General features: G+C 36.8%; 1 protein-coding gene across 2 annotated transcripts in view; it reads right to left on the reverse strand.

Moving 5' to 3' along the window:
• Ets98b (DNA-binding protein Ets98B) overlaps nucleotides 1–21,277 on the reverse strand; it is a 60,142-nt gene extending 38,865 nt beyond the window's left edge. Inside the window, exon 1 of one of the 2 annotated variants that reach the window (XM_072008002.1) lies at nucleotides 20,369–21,276. In XM_072008002.1, the coding sequence (XP_071864103.1) occupies nucleotides 20,369–20,404 (36 nt within the window). In that variant the 5' untranslated portion in view covers nucleotides 20,405–21,276. Of the gene's footprint in view, nucleotides 1–20,368 lie in introns of both variants that reach the window. The other variant, XM_072008004.1, reaches the window with a different exon arrangement.
• Between the last annotated feature and the right edge of the window lie 768 nt (nucleotides 21,278–22,045).

Raw genomic sequence — 22,045 nt, forward strand, 5'->3', positions numbered from 1 at the left:
GTCGATTTACGCGTCGATATGGGTTCGATAATTGAGAAGTTTCGTTGGTGCAATTATGCTCGAATCTTAATTACGACATATGCATGAGTCTCAATCGGAAACAATTCCTATTTGTAATTTTATTCGCAATTATAAATTACCCAGAGAAATCATAGTTTGCAAATGCAACTACCTTATCTATACGTATCAAACTATTTTATTGTCAAACAATAAAACAGAACGATGATCCCACTTTGAATCACCCCAATCTCCCACGGAGAAAGGAAAACATCCCTAAATTTAAATATAAAATTGGAAGATCATCCAAGAGAAATATAAAAGAACGTTTTGAGCGATAAAATCACCAAGAGGGTTCTACGAGGACCGTCATTCTCGTTTAATATTTTTTCACCGGGTGCTCGTTGTACCGTCTTACGAAAGTACGCGCGTATATGCATCGAATACGGCCCGAAGAGACGTTCACCGTCGTATTTTCTATCGTAAAATCGCGGCGAACACTGTCGCAAGAACGGTCTCGTTCGAAACAGCCGCGATACTTAGAGCAGAACAAGAGCCCCGCTCTACGATTGCATCGACATTGTGGAGGCGAATGTCTCCGCGACTGGACTATCGTTCCACCGACAACGATGCAATCGAGGGCACCGATCGATGTTTCCTGCGAGGCTGCTAAAGACATAACGTTCTCATGTTTACGATACCTGGCCGCGACGATAATTCGCTGGGTAAGGGCGTACGTAGCCGCGCGAACGTATTATTCGCAGTTTGTTCGCAAGAATATGCTCGCGCGACAGGCGCGGCCTTATTCACCGCGCTGATACGGTTTTTACGAACATCGAAAAACCCATGGCATAGGTGTTACGTGTGTGTATGCGCCTTCGCAAAATTTCACACTCGTTTAAGTCTCGATTTTGTGCACGCGCGTGCGATTCCTCGGAGGTTGAGAATGACTTGATCTTTGGATTCGTGATCGAAAGGTCAAACGAGGTATCGACCGAGAATTATGAAGACAATACGTAGAAGAATCTTATATTCGGTACGAGCTAGTATTTTGACTCGGATATAGCTGGATCCCAATTGTTTTATTCCAAGACGTTTGAGAAGATTTAACCTTTGCATTACGAAAATTAGATAAAAGGCGTTATCCATGTACCACGAACATTCCATCATGGATAGATTCTAGTAGAAGAAATTATTCGTAATTAGTAATGGCGCATTATTCAGAAGAGTTAGACGGACAAAGGAAACTTGAAAGCCTATAGAATATTTGATGAAAGTGGCCAGGAAGAATGTCTTTAGAATCGGTAGCACAATGCAACATTCTCCGGAACTCTCTTGAAATATGATATTTCTAGCTCACATTGGAAAGTAATATTAATTGCTCTCGTTTTTCACGATTCAAACGAGATGTAGACTGACAACAAAGTAGCAGGAAAAGGCAAAGAAGATAAATGATACGGCAAACGCGATAAGAGTGTGAAGAAACAATAAAAGCCAGAAAAGGTGTTCCTGAAATATGATAGGCTAATAATATATCTTTGAATTGGATATTTGCGGTTTCTATTCTTTGTGTAAAGTACGAGTTAAACGAGAGAAAGGTTTCGCGAAAGGTCAATGCGAAAATTTGTGCCAGAGAATCGAAAGAAGTAAAAATAGAAAATCCTCCGGCAACTTGATATTTTTCGTATACCGTTCGAAAATAATCGAATGCCATAACATTACATACTTTGGTATTGTCGTGTGCTATAAATAGACGGGGAGTAGCAGAAAAAAGATAAATATAAAAGTTGGAGTGAAACTATTGGACTAGATGTGGCATAACCGGTAAGTGATATAAATGATTTACATTTTACTTTTTCCGCGTATGTTTGTATACATTCGTTATTTACAATTAACATTTATATTTAAATAATATTAGCATGTGATAAAGGATGTACGAAAAAAGAAGTTGTGTAAAAGCTGATGTATATGAGGTTTTTAAATAGGGAGAAAGGTTTAACGAATTAAAAACATAAAAGCATCGGTAAAATATTAATATCTGTGTATTAAAAATTACACGAATTCCTAGAAAAGATAATTTGTGTTAATTACTAATTATGTGTTAATTTACTAATTTTCCCCAAACGTTATTTCACCCATCGATTTATCCGTCTGTATCAAAACATTCTGATACTTCCTGACATTTCAGACAATGCTGAAACAAAAGTTCTAATATAATATCTAAAATATGTAATACACAGAGAATCGATATATTTCTATTGGCTATAAAGTTTAATTAATCGAGTGTCAACGCAACGAAAGCGAGCCATGCATGAAAGAAACGAAAAGGCAAACACGAGAGAATTCATGTCTAGGAAAGAGAAAGGGTTCCAGCAGGCGTTCCTGGAACGTGGTATGGATGGCATCCTCGGAAGATAATACTGTATAGCCGCATACGTAGACGAGTACACGACGCGACGATTGTGCTCGCGTAGTCCGGCATTATAATGGATTCAAACTAAGGGTTTGTATTGAGATATCAGTATGTGGCCGAGCACCGGTAATGGCCTCCTGTTCTAAGAACCCGCCTCCTGTGTATCCAGAGCAGATAGAATATGCACGGTACTCTCTCTTTCTGCATGTGCAATGTGAGGTATAACTATCTATATATGTAACCGTGTAGCTGTAATCTTAGATTTCACCCCCTCTTTTCCTTTCTAACGATGCAAAACGGATTTTAATGTCGTTTATGGGAAACGCCGCAGAACATTATAATTGAATCATTCCGAAATCACCTCGAATTTAGATGAACTTTATTCTTCCTACATTTAATAATTTATATTACTATTTCTGTAGTATTATTCGGGCAATTCGTAGTTAAATTTCCCTGTATCTTTACTCTCGGAACACAATTTTCGTTCGCAAGGTATCCAGATCGCGTCTTTGAATAATAACAAAAGATGATACTATCTTCAGCAAATTTCTATCTATTACTAAGGCGATAAACATTAATCACATTTTACAAAAATGAATAAAAATGGAAGGGAAGATCTACAGCCGACGCTACGTTCCTAAAGTCTCACATTTCATAGACGTCGCGTGGAATCCAGGATTAGACTAGATCGAAATCGCGGATCCTTATTGAGATATCAGTGGGTGACTGCGGCAACGGTGGGCCTTGATTCTCAGAAGCCGTTCATGTAGCGCGGCTCGCGTGCCCTTCTCGCTTCTGATACGCTGCATCGCTCTCTATCTCGGCATCATAACTTATAAACTTGCATTCATGAACGAAAAGGTGAGAGGGAGAGCGTGGTGCTGTAAATTCTGGCCACGACGCCGTGTATGTGAACGTGTAGAATTAAAACTCGATACTATAACTCCTCGACGGATTTTTCTTTTTCCACCGACGGATCTGACGTTTACGCGTCGGCCCGCCGTTTGACTCAACCTTGATAAATATGAGTTGGAGCCCGCGCAATGCTAGGCTACAGGTGTGAACTCTTTCAGGATGCATTAAATCTTGCCAGGCGGAAGACATCGACCAGAGGGATTCAACAGATGGACTGGCGGTGCTGCTGGATCAAGGAAATGAATTTCACCAGAATTTATTAGGGTTGCTGGAGAACGATCGCGTTAAGAGATCGTGCGAATGGTCGGGATCGGGATTATTCTGAGTCATGTGAGTCAAAATTGTTCGAGTTTGTGTGGATTTGTGGAAATTTGCGAGAAGTTTGTGAAAAGAATCATTTGTGGAACGTTACAAAAATGTGATCAAGATTAGTGGGTATGAATTTAGAAAAATGTTTGGCAGATAATACTGATATTTATTTAAAATAATAAGAGATTCACGTTTTCAGATACAACTGCTAGAAGTAGTATCAACACACCAATTTGTCTATTATAGCATTTACGTATTAATCTATTACGCCCAAGTATATTAAACTTCGTATCATCTTTGATACTTTCATATGATTATAGAAATGTAATGCTCTGAAAATATAATGCAATATTTGATTTCAAAAAATGCTTCATTGGAAAATAAGGTTGTGCCAACACTCTCTGTAACCACTGCAATTCAGAGGCAGGAAGTACATGTTGCGACGAAGCAAAATCCTCCCTTTATTGAATATCTTGAACCCCGTGAAAAATGGCGTATATCTTTAAAAATGTTATGGTCTATTAACTAATAGACTCATTCGTAAATATCTAACATTGATTTCCATGGGAGGACATGGTTTTTGTACCCAGAGCGAATGAAGAGAAATAGAGAATGAAGTGCGGGAAGATAGGAGTACACGAATTTTGTAATGTCATTAAAAACAGAGGTCGCGGCGAGAGGTGTAGCATGGAAGAAAAAAAAATAAAGAAGAAGTGGAAAACAGTCACGAGCGGACGAGCCTCAGGTATCGTAAATCACTATCGACCTATTCTATTCAAATGAAACTCGTGTTCTCCCTCTGTGCAACGTCTTTTATTCCCCCCTACCGTTATTTCTTTCTCTGTTCGTACAATGTGTCCATGGATTTTGTTTTACTTGGAATTCCTGCGTTAACGAAAGTATTAGGGACTTATCTGATATTCCGAGCTGGCCGATTACATTTGCGATTAAATTGAAGCCATTTGTTTTCATTAAAATGGAGAGGACTAAACTATGTTGGGACACTACTAATGAAATCGCATAACCCTTTCATGGTTCGCGTAACAAAATAACCTATGAACAATTTTTAATGTATCATATATAATTCATTGCAGTGTCGCCTGTTAGTTGACCTCGTTACGTCCTTTAGGATATTTTCATGTTTTTCGACGGTTAAAAAATTTCTTACGTTTAAGAAAGATCTTTGTAAAACAACACAAGCTTTTTTGTTTATTAAAATTATCTTAGGAATATTTTGTAAGATACACGTATAATTCTAGCTTTAAATATTACACGAATAATAAAAAGATATAGAAAGCACAAGACATACATATATGCAAAAGCTATTAAAAACATTCATAGGATCAAAATACTGGTTACATAGTATGAGAAGGATCGACTATAACCGATAAGAGAAAAACGAGAGCAGAAATGCAGCGGTATAATAAAGGCTGATTCTAGGACTGAGAGAAATCATCCACGGAAGACTTTCTAGCTAATCCAAAAGCGTCCGTGATTTCGATCGTCTTAAATCGAGGAAACGCGTTCCGCGCGCGTATTCAAATTACCACCACCGCCGGATCGTTGAAGCGTGAGCACGAAAAACGAAAAGAACGAGGAAAAAGCTTTGAGAATCCGTCCATTATACGTACGTAAAGGCCGGCCCGTATGTAGGCGACTCGCGGACAAGAGTATCAAGCGGCCTAACGGTAAAGCCATGTACCGAAGAAACTCGGTTGCTGCACGACTGCCTACGTACTTACCTACCAGAGACACGTACGTATTACGTATATACCTTTGCATTAATGTGCGTGCTCGGGTGCGTGAGCACGGTCACTTACGCGTAGAAAATTCAACCAAACAAGAAAAAAGCTAATTAGCACGAATGTTAAATCTTCGCGAATGACCGGCTACCGTACATATTTTACGATCTTTGTAAAATAATGTGAAAGCATAATTAGACTAACACTTATACATACAAATATATGCGCACCAGTTAACATTGCTATCATCAGCAGCTCGCTTTGATTGTTCTTGAAATTCGTAAAATTCTCGAAATGTAATTCGCGCGTTGACCTACTTTGTTTTCAGCGAAATTTGTAATATAGTGTAAAATGTAAAATATTGCAGTTTACAGAGACCATTTATATGATTATGATTTAATCACAGATGACACATTATGTCGTTAAATATTCGATTTTATCATATATAGTACATTAATTAAAGTTTATCTACTCGACGAATTTTCATTCACCAAAACTAGTCTTAAGATACATACATCTACATAATTATTAACGTTATTACCTTCGACTAAACAGTTTGGCAAAACGACGCATAAAAATAATTATCACATTTTAATAACTATACGATTTTTCAAGATCAGAAAAATAATTCTTACGAAACCTAACACTGTACCGTGTAAGTAATATCGTCATCAATCTCTATTATTACAAACACGTTAATAGTATTTATATACATATTTATATCATAGAAAATACGTAGAATTTAGTGACATGAAAAGAAGAAGCTCCATTACCAACTTCCGCGACAACAGAAGAGTTTCCTGATAATTTTCTGATTAATAATGGGATAATAATCGCAAATGTCGTAACAAGAATTTATAAAAATGTTCTTTGTCTGCGTTCGCATTCATCCATCGTAATTTCCACGATTTTTACACTGTATAAACCAGAGAGTACGCAAGAGAGGAAACGATAGGTACAATGCAATCTCGAACGTTTGAAAAAATTACCGACATTGATATCCTTGGCACGCGTTACGTGATTAACAAGCTCTTGATGTTTGCAGTTTCACGTCTAACTCGAAAACGTATGCATTCGCGGTTATAAAAGTAGAACGAGGGGAAAGCCAATTACCGCAAGCGTTTCATTCGTACAAGCGTGAACATCCTCCTCGCGTTAGTTGCACTATCATGAAAGTTAACAAACAATTTGATCGGTGAATTCGATATCCGACACTCGATATAATATGTTTAACAGGAATCAAGGTAATAAGAGTTGGAAGCAATGGTCGACGCGTATGACGTATTGATTATTTTTACGGAATAACTCTGCCGAAACATTTTGAAAAATTAGATTTTAGCAGAAATGAACAGGAAATCCCATTTTGTACAATAAAATATATGATTTAAACTAATTTTAATGTAAAATGTATACAACTGTTAATAAATGTACGTAAAAGTTATATTCTAATATATAATATTTAACTCGCGTATTAATCATAAATAAAATTTAATTTTTATAATAATACATTCTTATTAGATTATCCTAGATAAAATCAATTTTACCATGTAGTCATAGTAAACAAAACGATTGAGAGAAAATTAACGAGCGATTATCATAATCTTTATTAATTACTCTTGTCGCGCGTCCACGAAACCCGTTACGTTTAATACTAGAAGAGAAAAATTCAACGACAGAGACCCTTGTAATTACGAAACCATCGAGGACGTGACACGGCTGTAACGCTTACGACGATCGTAAACGAAGGTTATGAGTTTCCACAGACGTTAGTGAATTTTTCATCGATTATTCTTTGCCTCTCCATCGAGTTGTAGGCGAAAATAGGATTTATAGACAACTCGCGAGCGCGTCAAACGTTTCGCACTGTCGAGCGTGGAAAAAAGGCTGATTATCATTAAAGGGTTTTATAGTGTAAGAGAAAATATAATTTCTACGGTATAAGCGCAGTAGTGTTAAATGAACATCTCCAGGCCGCGATAAAATGATGATTCTTCCAAGAATTTGCAAACTCTGAAAATATTTCATCGCACCCAAGAGGACATGAGCGATAATTAATTTTTCTGAACAATCACGTTGCATGTGTTTTCTTAGATTTACATAATTTGCTTAAGACGTTGACCTTTGGATACTGCTGATTCGATGTTATTAAAGTTTGATATTTTCCAAACTGCCAGTATTTATATAATTAATTTCGTTCTTCCGCAATAAGCAATTTACCAACATGCACAGTCAAGTAGTTGTATATTTTCCTTGATAGTAATGTTATTAAACTACTCGAAGATTTCTGTTTTCTCGGTGTTTGCGACTATTACTTTATAAACAAAATCAAAATTCTTAAATGTATGCAACGAAAAAGTGATATCGACGAAATGCTGAAAACACGTTGCTGAGTAGAATGACGAAACACGGTGAAATATGTATGGCATTCGTCAACGAGTAAAGAAATTCCATCATAGCATGGAGATTTTGCTGAACTTTCTTTCATGAAAACGGTACCTACTCGCGCAAGGAAAACCGTTCTAACAAAAACAGCGCGTCGTCATAAAATGGTAAAACCACAACACACTGTGGTAACTATGACGTGGTAACTATTTTGCATTAAGGCTGTTATGAAAATAAGAGAAGCAAATACAACAATATCTATTTGCTTTTAATCATCCACTTTATCGTCCAATTTCTCTAAGAAAATTAATTCAACAAAATTTTAAGATTGAAGAAAGGAAGAATGCAACTACAATTAAAATTTACGCGTGAACTCGATCGCCGTTAAAAATGTTTTCCAAATACCTGTTCTAGTGCTTTCCCCCTATAATATCTGCGCACAAAAATACTGGATGTTTTTTCGAAATTTAGAAAGTCGACTTTCATACAATCGCTGTAGTCCACCTACCAACTAAGTGTTAATAGAAAAACCTTGTCCTTTCTACTCACGTACGCTAATTTCAAACTAAACGTTGTTCGTCGATTACGTACTGGCATTCAACTAATAATGCCGCCCATTACTATTCCGTTCAGGTCGTGGCTTGAACCTTCGTCTCTCAGTTCAAGTACGAAGACGTAAAAACAAAATCAGAGAAGCAAAGAAAACGGGGAAGGGGAGAAAAAGAAGAGAAAAAGGAGAAGAGGAAAAGGTATACGGAGGAAAGAAAAAAAAAGAAAAAAGAAAAGAATGTTAGTTTTGTAGCAGGTACGGGACAAAAGCATGAATGGACGAACGGTCCCGCGACGATTCTTAATTATGTTTGCATGACACGCGAGTAGTTACGGATAACGTTAGGGCAGACTTGGGTAATTGAAATGCATCCGCGTAACGCGGTGTAACAGCTGCTTATTGTTCCTCCTTGGTGCATGCACTTTTGCTCCTTCTATCTTCCTCATCCGGATGTGCGTGAAACGGTCGCTGCTATCGCGGAATCCGGTCGCACTTGGACGTCTTACGTTCGAACGTCACAGAACATTAACCGTAAGTATTACTCACCGACCTATTCGCACGCGCATATTTGAGGTCTGGCTATTTACCTATATGCTTTCTAAAGATGATACAGGCTGCTAGAGCCGCGCGCGCGTCTTGCATCACGAAACTATTCATTCGATCAATTAATTGATTTTCCAACGTTATTAATGGTCCTTTCCTGACGCTTGGAATGTACGAGGGCTGCTCATTAACCTCGATCGGCTGGTGTATCTCGTATATTTTGCACACGTGTTCTGCGAATATCTTTTTTCACGTGATATAATTATGTTTGATGGTCAAACGACGCATATCGATAGGCAAATTCATTTTCAGTGGCGAAGTGTAAGGTTTCTGATTAAAGCGATTGTGGTAATCGATTGCTTGAGTTTTGAAATGGAACTTGAGAATATTACACGACGATGTGATGCAATTATGTTTGGAAAAATGAATGCGGCAAACAAGCTGTGTAGAAGGTTCATTAAAATATGTTGCGACCATTGTTTCTAGTTTAATTAGCTTAGTTAAACTGTGAGAGAATTCACTCGGTTCGACGAAGCATCCTACAATTAGTAGCACAATCACACAAGCTAACAGTAATTGCAATGGATTTATGAAATTTAAGTTGTAACGATGTCTGTTGGAATTATTCTATTTGAAATACATACATATTTAGGGAAATACAATCTAAATTGGAAGAGAGAAACGTTATTTTAGAAGATCTGCTGACTGACAATGAAAGTTATACCCTATTATGTTAATTAAATATCGAATGAAAATTCTAAAGCATCTAGACACGAAATTTTCTAATATTATATTGTATTATACATATTTTTTCATATTTCTTTCCAGTCAATAAATTGTTACTAGTAGCAACGGATGCAGACATTCTTACATAGAATATCTGATAAATTAATCAAAACTATACTTAAGATAACAAGTAAATAGTCATCTCACGTAATTATATGTACTTACTAAGTAATAGCGAACTGTTCCTAGGAAAGAAATTATTCAGTTATGTATAAAATATAGTTTCTCCACCGAGAAATTCGCCGTTATAAAAGTTCGAAATTATGCGTAAAGCCACCAAACAACGTTTCTAACATAGAAACCGCTACAGAAATCAAAATATATTTTTCACGTTCTCAATGTATAATCTCTATATAATTTTCCGAATTAACAAACAACACGGAAAATTATAAAACCAAAGCTAAACGAAAGTTAAATACTAACTGTTTAGTGGCTTTCTTGTAATTCTTTCTTCTAATCTAAAAATTTCATTAAAGCAATAACGTTCACAATATATATTTATAAGATATTTTAATCAACTAGTAATTTTCTAAAATCACGACATGTATTAGACACTACATATAGTGATATTCCATCGAAAATGGAAAAATTTTCAGCTCAATAAATAACTAACCAACGAAGCATATTTTACAAACTGAAACTTGTATGAAGCATTCATTAATTCTGGTATACGAGAATCACGTGAAAGGGATAAAGCAACGATGCTAGCTTCCAAGTAACTAGGAATGGATTTGTTAACATCGAATTAACGTCTGAAATCCGTTTATGAGATGCATCCACACGTACGCGAGCGTTTTGCTGGGGTCAATTGTTGGCAAGAATTCCGTGTAATCGTATAAGATGAAAATGTGTACGTGTAATAAACGAGGTGAAAGTAAGAGACGGGTGCCAACGTAGTCTAGATCGAGACAACGAAACCTTGAGTGTATCACGATTCGACGAGCAACGACGTTTCGTAAATGATCACACGCGGTATTAGACGGTATCTTATCGTCGTTGATTCCTGCAATTCCTTAATTAATAACTCCGCTATCTCACTACATACGACGCTGACAGGCACGAATCTACTGAATGATTGAATAAACATACAAATGGAGAGTACGAATTGTCCCCTTATACTCCTTTGATAATACGAAATTATTATTAAACTTTTCATATTTTTAAACTAGTTTTCAATATTCGACATTTTGAATCGACAGATACCCAAATTACCAATATCTAGAACACTGCATTGTGTCCGCCTAAAGTCCCTAACTATCTACTTTACCACCTCCATTGATTCCAGTAGTAAGGGTCAACGAAAAATGCTCGTCCACTAGAACACAGACATTCCACGCAACTCGAAGAAACTATCGCGATTTATCGTCGCTTAGGACATAAGCATCGCAGAAAATAAAGTGGAACAACGGTCCATTCTCGCGGATCGCGTATTAAGAGCGTGTGCACACACGAAGCGAGCAAATCGTTCTACAGGACGGGAATCCCCGGGAGGTAAGAGCGTTGTTGGTGCGCTGCTCGCCGCGGCAACAAAGTATATTTTAAAGGCGGTACCACGAGCCGAGCGGAGAAGAACGGACGAGGTTGAGCGACAAGACAAAGAATATCAGCTCGTAATGGCCGCTGTAAATTTCGCGTTACCGAGGCCGAAACGATACACCGGCCGACGGACAGACGGATGGACGTTCACGTACGACACAACGCGTGAAGGGACGCGTTCAGTCCCAATACAGTGGGGAAGAGATTGTGAGAAACGGAAACTGAGGACCATCTTCTCGTAACCTCTATTTTCTGCCGAAATCCATCAACCATCAAGGATATATCTCGATTCGTTAACTCTACCATGGCCCTTGTATCATTTTTAGTCATTCCTGGTTTTCTTTTGTTAAAGGATTCTCTATTTTTCAAAGAAATAGTAAGTTATCATTAACGTAGCCTCTCCTATTAGATACTAGAAGTGTTATTTAACAAATAAAATGATAAGGAAAGTTTCGTTTTCCATAAAATTCAAAAATGCTTTTCTCGTGGAACAAGAAGGCGATTGAGTGGAAGAAATTCCAACCACCATAACAGGATTAAGTAGGAATAATTCCCCGAAGGCGTTGCACGGGCCGCGATAATTCCACGGCGAAGGACACCCTCGAGAGCTGGCTTCTTGGGCGTCTTTTTGCCAACAAGTGTCACATGGACGCAATGCGGTTTGTCTGTGACGTGTATTATCGATACATATCGATGATATTGGGTTTTGTGACAAGTTTTTCGAACGACGTTTAATGTTAGCATCAACGTATGGTAACGATATGTTTAATATAAGGAGGAAGTGATGGACGGATCAATTGAACTTTTGAATAATGGAATCTTGATTACCGTAATTATGTGTAATTACAGAAAATTAGCATTATGACGGCCCATGTTCCATATTTATTTAAGAAATTAAAATTGGTGGTATTTTGGTTAATGGTTCCTTGACTGACCGTGTTGGGAACTTGATAAATTACCCATTTAAATCATTTTATTTCTGAATAAAATATATCTTAAGATCCCAAATACCGATTAAAACATAGTATGAATATTATTTCAATAATTTTTTACTCGGTACTTAATATATTACATGCAAATATTCAATTATATGCGTTTAAACAGCCGAACTAGAATATACAAAATGAGTACATTAATGAATAAGATTGAAATGAATGAATTAAATTTTAATAAAAAAATATATAGGTACTCTGCAACAATATTACTAAATATCGAAATCGTAATTGCGTTTATCATAAATTAACGTCAAAAATAAATCAATCGTTGTTAGCACACATTCAATTCGCCAAACTATCTCATCGTATCTTTATCACGATTTCCTTGCAGCCAATATCCAGGTATATCGCTCGTATTCATGCAACTGGCGTTTCAATATCATTTCACACGCGGAGAGTCGTGAGAACTCGCGTGTTTTCAAGTTCCTTAGAAGCTGCTTGCTGCTTTCTTTCTTTTTATCATTCCCTCCTCCTCTCTCGGTCGAGCCGATCACCGCGCGTAACTTTCTCGATGCGAACCGGAGAAATATCAAGGGGCGATCGACCTTTGAAAAGTTGCCTTTCGAAAATCGGCGCTCTCTAGCCTCGGCAAAGCCTCGACCTCGCTCGATTTATCTCTCTACTCCGCGGCATATAAAACGCCTGTGTATTGATCATTACTACTATTTGCGTCAATGCTGACCACCCACGTGCACGCACCGAACGCTGATTAATGCCTCCGATTTCGGGCTCCAGATCGTTGCTAGATCGTTGTAGATCGCGGCGGGCCGACACGCGAACCGGCGTCACTTTTGCTACACGTACCGACGTACCGCTCGATCGTAACGGTTGTGCAAGGCCTCGCGCAACCACTTTTCAGGCCTCCGCGAAACGGCCTTTCTATTGGTATTTAAAGATGCCATTGATATTCGTCAGTCAGCAATAAAATCGGGCGTTAGCCGATTTGATTTATACGAATAACGACAAATTACCTTACCGCATTTCATTTGACGATGGAATACGGAATTTTAGCAGAATTTTTTTAATCGGCTCTGATAATTATGTTAGAATACGACACGACTAACATAGTAAATATAAATAATATGATAAATCCAGTTTTGTTGATTTTCTCATCTTAATGTTATTTTATAACTAAGAAATAGTCTGTCAACAGACATAATTGAAAATGAGAGAAGATATAAGCCCGTTAAAAGTAATTTTCAAATTAACAAATTTTTGTAAAAAAGAAACTTAAAATACTGCTATTAAAACGAACAATATTTTAATATCGCCCATAGTTTATCATAATCTTTCAGTAGGTATTATAGTATTATGACAAGCAATATTTTTAAAATTTGAAAAATACGCCAGTACTAAATATCACGTGATCACTTTTCAGACCTTGGTCAAATGACCTTCTTATTGGTGTCTAGAGATACCATTGATCTTCGGTGTGGTTAATACCACAAACTCAGCCAGCATTCGAGTGGATTTATTAATATCATGTAAATCGATACGACTTTTCGTTTTGTCTTGAAATCGAAGCGATGATTTGCGAATTTCGTATGGAATAATGAGTAATAAATGTTTTTCAAAAACAATTTCATTTAAGTTTAAAAAATTAATAATGTTTTACTATGAAAATTGAAAGGCGATATTTGTGTAAAACTCAAACGATAATTATATTATCTCGACTATTATACTTTCTCGGGTCAGAATGATATAATTCCAAGGTACACGCTAGATTTCGTCGGTGATAACTACTGAAATGATTCTCGCGAACATTAATTTCCCAAACATGTATTTCCAAGCAAAATTAGATACGGAAAAAAAAGTGATAGGAAGCGAACAATTCTATATTATGTTCTCGATTCGTTATGAACACATTTCTTTTACTTTCTACATAGACTCTACATGCGCTAAAAAAATCTTAAAATAGGCCTAGATTGTAAGACTGCTATTTATTGAAAACTGATCCCTCATTTTTTCGTTTACTTATAAAGTATCAAGCAAAACAGCATTGTTTCGTATCTTTTAACGATCATATTCGAAGCAAGTATAACCACTCTTGTAAATATTCTGATCAGTGATATAAGTATATCGATGTATGTACATATATCAATGAATCTAGCGTTGGTAGAACGAAAAATCGACAAATCTCACGTATGTAAATCGGCATTGTTCGCAGGACGTTGCAATGATCGCTGTATTGTGCCGTATGCGTGTAAATCCATGCAACCCAACTGAAAAGTTCGCAACGTTCGCTGGAGAACAAAGGGGGTAGACACCTGAGTAGCACGCGGGGAAACGCGGTTCCGTCGGTGCACTTAAACATTTTTTCGTTGGAATAATACCGGCGAATTCTTTGGTCCGCTTGGCCCCGAAGCAGCGTAAAGAACGGAGGGTGAAGAACGAGCAAAAGGGCGAAAGGGGACAGGCGCGATGCGGTTCCAGGAAAGTCGAGAAGGTCACTCGAACTCTTTCTCGGCTACCAGAAACCAATGAAACAATGAATCCACCGAAAGAATCCACTCGAACTTTCGTTCTTACCATTACTTTACTCGAACAGCTGGTTTAAAAATAACTAAAAACAACGATCACACAACTATGTCAATTTCTTAAAAGAAAAAAGAAAAAAAGACGATTTGATATTTTTATTTTTATATTAAGATACTGATTAGTTAAATCTATATATGTCAAGTTTTCTATTATCTGTAAGTCTTTTAATCTGATTTCATATCTGTTCTCTATAAAACTCGACTAAAAAACATTTTATTATAGGCATAATTATCTTTTGTGTATAAAGCAGCAAAGACCGGATTTAGATAAATCATTGGTATTTCGTGAGGCAAATAAAATTTTAAATGACATACATTAAACAAAACATTTAATTCGAAGAAGCATCTTCTGATTTAGAGATGAGGAACAACTAGGCTCCAGTGTCTTATTCAGAACGCCTACTTGATCTTTCCTGTTTATATAGCGCTGCGTGTCTTCAGAGTTTGACAATACCTTGTTCACGTCGCGTCCTCTGAATACCATGGAAAATCCATTACTTTTTCCATCGCTGACTTCTATCTGTTTTTCCTCATATTATCAAGCGGTGCTTTCTAACTATAAGATATAAATTATTTCTCTAAATATCAAAAAATGAATTATTACGAATATACTTGCTATTCTTATGAAAATTTCCCTAGTCCTCTTATTTCTGAAAATACAGATTTCTGTGCTAAAACATAACATTTACCATTTGTACTATTTTTCCTTAAGCTTGTGCATCGTCTACTCAGGATCCAAATCGTTCGAATCGCCGTTCGAATTCGGTCACGCTCAGCTACGTGCAACTCATTCAAGGACTCCGGTTATATCGTTTATCAATACGGTCTAAGAGAACTCTATTAATAAACACGGCGATTTTCTTTTCCCCGTGCCTCGACAACGGTACTCCTCTACACTAAGACGCGCAAGATCGTAATTACAATCTCGCGAGTCCAGTTATATAACAAACGCGTCTAACGTTTCGATGTTGCGTATCTCTTTTGTTCCTCCATTACGTACTATGCGTCTGTTTGACACTAACTAAAATGTTAGACGAAGGTCAACACGCGAAAACAAGCTACGCGGATGGTGTTCTTCACATCTCGTGGTGACGCGGTATGCACCGTGAAAGCACGATCAAAAAAAAAAAAAAAAAAGATGAATAAAAGAAAACGAAGTCGAATCCGCAAAAGTCGCGTCATGGAAACGAGTCTGGTGCAATTACTACGAGGCCTGCTATCCTCGGACCAGGAACGAACGACCAACCACGCCCTCGCTAATGCGAGACCGGGACAGGATTTCGAATTGCCTCGGCAAGGACATCAACTATATACAACACCCGACACAAAGACCGGCTAGTGAGATTTTTAATTACACCCTGTTTACGTGGTCAGCCGCGAGAGAGTATGTCTGACTGCCTGTTTGTATGTCTGGCCAGCTCTAACCATCTCTTCTCCGACCAACCGATTTATGATGCACGAACGCTATTCACCATGCTTAACTCAAGTTTTGACAATCTGCTTTTCGGATAATTATCCGGGTGTTTCGCGGTTGTTCATGAACATGGAATTCCGCCAAAAATCCGTGTTACGTAGAAAAAGTTGGGTATGGATATGGTGAATCACGGTATGATGAAATAAACTTCTTTTTGACGTATACTTTAGGTTTGAGAAAAAGTTTTGCAAATGGTTGCGATGAACCATGATCGTGTTAGATCGTTTCGTATTCTATGGACATTCGAGACGTTGCAAACATATATTATGCGTAGTTCAAAAATATTCATTTTTCAAATTCAGGACCTTATTTATAAATACGGTGTTTAAATAAAAGGTATATCAAACGAAGGTCGTATGAATCAGGAAAGTATTTACGCTCTTAAAAATCGTAGCGAACAACGTACGCACCTGTGTTGTGTCGCTGTTTTATGAGTAATTTTACGAGCACAATAAGATACAATCTTCATTATAGGCAAAAAAGATTCGCGAAAGAAACTTGTACGGATATTGTGAAAGTGTTAGAATTGTATATCTATTTAAAACTGTAGAAGGTAACACATAAAATAATAAATGATAATAAATTAAAAAATAAAATAATAAATGATATGTATCGAATTAAATGATAATAGCGGATACTGAGAAAGCTTAATAGTGCGTATTATGACGTAAACGTTTCAATGCTATCACGCAACATTGCCAAAAGTCTAAAATAGGGTTGGGAAAAGGTGAATACGTTATAGGAATCATCACCGTTAGATGTAGATGCAAAATGGATCACTGAATGTATTAACGTTAAATATTAATGTATAAACGCAAATGTAATATTGTAACTACCATGGTAAAATATCGCATAAAAGAGATCGACAAAACTCGAAACACACCAAATCGATAAATCCATTACATAAACACAAACAGAGTACTTTGTTATTCTTAAAATTTACACATTAACTTTGCCAATGATTGATCGAGTGCAAATGTCGAAATGAATACGGAATGAAGTATGGTATTCAAGAAGAGGGAATATTTTAATAGGAACAACACTCCATTCTAACAATCCGTTAAATGATTTTAAAAAGGTTGAAAACATCGATAACGTACAACTAGGCTGACTTAAAAGAAAACTTTATACGCGCAATTGAAAGACAAAGGTGGCAATGCAGAGTAGCGAAATTTTAGATACATCTAATACGTGAATATGGTAATGTAAAATTCATGTCGTCGGGCTTTACAGACTTCTTTCATGAATACATAATTCTATTACAGAATATACGCATTAACCACTCGATGAAATGATTTGAGAGGCGAGATAAAGCAAACCCACACGCGAAATAATTGTCCGCGATATAAAAGCGGAACAACGATACAAATTTCCTATGAGTGACATATAGAGAACTGTAAAACAGAAATAGGTCGAACAGTTACGCACAGCTCGAGGAAGAAACTTCAAAGAAGAACTGCAATTACGTTTTTTTCGAGCGAAGTAAAAATAAGTTGTGAAAGCGAAATTCCTGACCGCTTCTTATTTATTATTATCTGCTATATATACTATACTATTACCTGCTATTTACAAAGAAAAAAAGAAAAGCACCGACGAGCAACAAATAATTTTAGCGACTGCATTACACGTCAAGTATATCGTCAAGTTATCAAGAATGAAAGGAACCAGATAAAAAGAAATGGATTAACCGTTCTCCCCTATCAATTCTCACCTACCGCTTTACCTCGTCTTCGTGTACATAACCAGATAAAAGTTCTGTATGCTTTGAAAATAATCCGAATATCGTGTCAACCAGAATACTATAACTGAAAGAAAGTAGCAATTTTTATATCGAGTATCCCAAGGAAGTTTTAAATTAATAATTAAATTTTTTATCGAAATTAATTATCTGTTTACTCTGCTTTATCCTGATCGAATAAAATAACAAATTAACCAAATTAAATATTGCAGTTACAAAAGTATAACAGTAGGGAAAACTTGACCCTAGTTGATCGAGAGACATCTAATTATGTGATTATATTATGACCGGTAATTGGTACAGTCGTAAAACAAAAAATGCGTCTCCTAATGAAATTTCGAGACAGAGAAACAGCACATTTTGCTTCGTTTTTACTGCAAAATTTTCCATTACGCACCAGCTGAGTGAATTTCTCGTACCTGACTATCAACTGTTTAGTTGTAGTAGATTCGAAAGTTAGCCTTCCGCGCGACCGTCTCCGACTGTTTGTATCTTTCTACAACAGGGCCGTATCTAGTTAAACAAACTGGGACAATGCGTTCATAACAGCGAAACTGCATTTTCATCAATCTGCGCGAAAGATAGTTGTATTGAATAATTTCAATTATACTCAACCTCGATTAAATTGTAGGACAAACACGTCTATTTTGACTCATAGGAAATTATGAAAGAAGAACGCGACGTTCATTTGCATAAAATTCAAAATACACTGGATGTGCTTTGAGTGACATATTATTCAAAGTAATTAATATGAATTTACATGTAGCTTTTGTTAGTAAAAGACAATTTTTTACCACAATAAAATTTATGAATTATTTAATATTAAATGGAGTATAGATTTACAAATATCTTCAATTCGTAACAGCATTGATTAATGAATTATGTTAGTCGTTTAAATGAAGCTCAATTGAATCATAAAATATGTGTACAATTACTTTAGAAAGAAGTACACTAGTAGAAATACTAATAAAAAAAACACTTTAAATAGAGAAGTACGAGTATGGAAATTCGATTTGAGTAATGAAACTGTAATCGTATGAAAATGCTACATTAATCGTAAAATTTCTAACGCATATACCAAAACAAATAATGATAAAAATTACGTATTTGTATTTTATATGCTGTTATATATTATTTACAATACACATGTCTGTATGAGCACGAAAACGTTCGTCGCGGAACAAAAATATTATGCAAGGTGTTTCCTAGAATCATGCCTTTTATCCATCGGTGTAGATATTCCAGTCAGATAAATTTATCTCGCTTATTTGCAAATACATCTCGAGAAGCAGCAATTTTAGAGGCAACTAACGAAAGGACAGATGTTACGTACGGACACAACTTTAATCTTCGCGGAAAAATTATCCGGGTCCTCGTTGACAGGTCGACGACGTTTTTGCTCATTATCGTCAACCAGACGGCTTAGAATGGCATTTCACTTATAAAACACCCGTTGCCTCTAAAGTGGCTCGCTTAAATTAATTCTAATTGCCGTGCGTACGCCTTGCGTGCAAATAAGTTTTACCTCAAAGAACCTCGAGAGTTTTGTCAGAATCCACTATTAAAAATCGCGTGAGTCCGTTAACCGATTGTCTTCGGAGAATAGCTAATTTTTGAGAACAATCATTAGTCAGTAAACTATAATATATTTCGTAACGTTTTATTAATTTTGAATGATGTTTATCCTAGATGATTATCCTAGATTAATTAAAATAACAAGATAGAAAGAAAATAAATATCGCGACTTCTTTTTCTAGTAAAAAATTTTAATGTTGTGTTTATTGTTCTACTGATTTGTAGCTTATAATTATATTTTAGTTGAAATTTTATCTTTTATTCTATCTTATTATACCTTATTTTGTTTTATATAATGAAAATATATTGTTGTACATCTTGAGTATCGAGTTAATGTATCAGTTAAAGTTATAGTATGTAGTATGGTAGCGGTTACAAAATTTGCGCTTAATTATAACTGTATTCATGGCGACGGTACTGTACGTTTAAACAGTGTCAGCTTTGGCGCGAATTCTCTCCCTACTATTACGTACGTATTCAGAACACGACATCTAATTCAAAACACTACTTCGCATACAATACAATTTCTTACATCTATTTTAGGAAAGGGTTTACATTTACGATATTTCTATTTAAAATTTGATAGCATATTTGCGTTTTTTTCTGACTGAGTAACATTATAGCCTAACAAAATTTGTCTTTCTTGAAAAATCAATATGATATTTACCTTTACTAACCCAAGAAATATCTTATAAATGAAATACAATTCTACATTCCTCAAAATGTTAGATAAATAACAGTAAACAATTGTATAATTAAGATTTATTCGATTTGAAATAGCTACTCAAACGCAATATACACACGCCCAAACTGTTATTGAACGTATCTATCCACATTTTATAGCTCGCAGCAAGTAAACAAAAACAAATAGCTCACCGTCTCCACCATGTCGAAGCCACCACTGTATACCATCGTCGTATTCGTCGGTGATTCTCTTTGCGCTATTACACTTTTGACGATTTTTTCTCCGTCTGCCAATTGACGCTGCCTCGAAGGGTAGCAGTCGATCTCTCGAATCGAACAGAGAGATCGACTCACTCGCTAGAGTGGCTCCAGTCTTCACGTGAATGTAACGCGCTATGTAAGATTCGCTGTATCGTCTTCTCACGTTTTGTTTTGTTTTTTTCGAGTCACTTATTGTTTCTTCTCTTCACCTTTTTCAGTCTCTGTCTCTTTCTCTGTTATGTCTCGTTCGTTGTTTCCTCGCGCGTTTACTAACCTCCTCGACTTCTCGAGGACTTCGTTTGTCGCGTGCGACTGACTGACTGACCGAACAGCGAACGCGCGGTCGCCGCGAACGAACTTCGAATTCGAGCGTATCGAACTTAGCCGAGCCTAGCCGAGTTTCATCGAACACGACTCGACCTACTATCGTGCGCGCGCCTCTCTCGCGCGCCTTCCTCGCAAAACTTCCGACAATCCTTACGTACTGGCACCCTCTGCGGAGCCGATCTATTCCTCTGGGTCACTTGACCGATTATCTTTAGAAGTTTCTTCTTCCTTTCTTATATCCCATTCCTTCAAGGCATTCAACCGCCAATTTCAACGTGATAACCTCGAGAAAATAGCAAGTACGGTACATTCACTTGACATATTCACGTGTTTTTGAAGTTCTATCAACTCACATATCACTTGATTTTCAAATTTCTCCAAATTACACTTATGCTATACGACAATTACACGAATTCGAGGTAGGTGAAGGTACTTGTTCAGTCGATTATAGCGATTTATACGCGTGGCATATCTCGAGTCACCTTTGGTATGACTGGTCTGAACGAACGGCGCGGGACGAGTTCAAGCCGTCGACACGACCTACTAAAGATTCCTACGCATGCGCAGTATCCTCTTCGTTTTTACCGATGATTTTACAACCGTAATTTCTTAATAATTTCTTAGCAATTTATAATTGTTAACTGTAATAATTTATGAAATAAAAAAGAGACCAATCTTTTAAGATAAGCATTAAGACTTCATTACAACAAATATATAGTTTAAGTAGAGTTATACTTAGACAATTACAAGCATCGAAACAAAATGTTATGACGTATTACATATTAACGTGGACATTACGATAGGAAAACGTAGGACACACGAAGAAAAAGAGAGATATGAAGAAAGATGGTATCATAAAAGGCGAAAATAAACGATGAAAACTTTTGTTATGCCATTCTTTTCGCACGGGGCGCTAGAGTAGAATCCGCTACCAGCCTTGATCCGACAGTAAATATCCCGGTACACGCGTAGCGGGCTCCTTGGAAACGCACTCTAACGATTCGCGCGAGAGCACGCAGGTATTTGCGTGGGCGATTAGTCAGCGATTAGATCCGCGACACGCTTTATGGAGGAAAAGTGGACACAATAGCCCTTTCTGACTTATGGCGGTGCAGGACGATGGCGCCGTTTGAGGATTGTGAAACGGATTCCAGGCCAGACATTTGTAAAACTTTGCGGAGATCAAACTATCAATAAAAAGCCGGAAATTACTAATTGCTTATGCTCGATCATGTAAATGCTAAAGATAATGAGAAGATGTTTTTCAAGAAAAACGGTGAT

Source organism: Bombus fervidus, chromosome 7, assembly GCF_041682495.2.
Source record: "Bombus fervidus isolate BK054 chromosome 7, iyBomFerv1, whole genome shotgun sequence".
Taxonomy (NCBI): domain Eukaryota; kingdom Metazoa; phylum Arthropoda; class Insecta; order Hymenoptera; family Apidae; genus Bombus; species Bombus fervidus.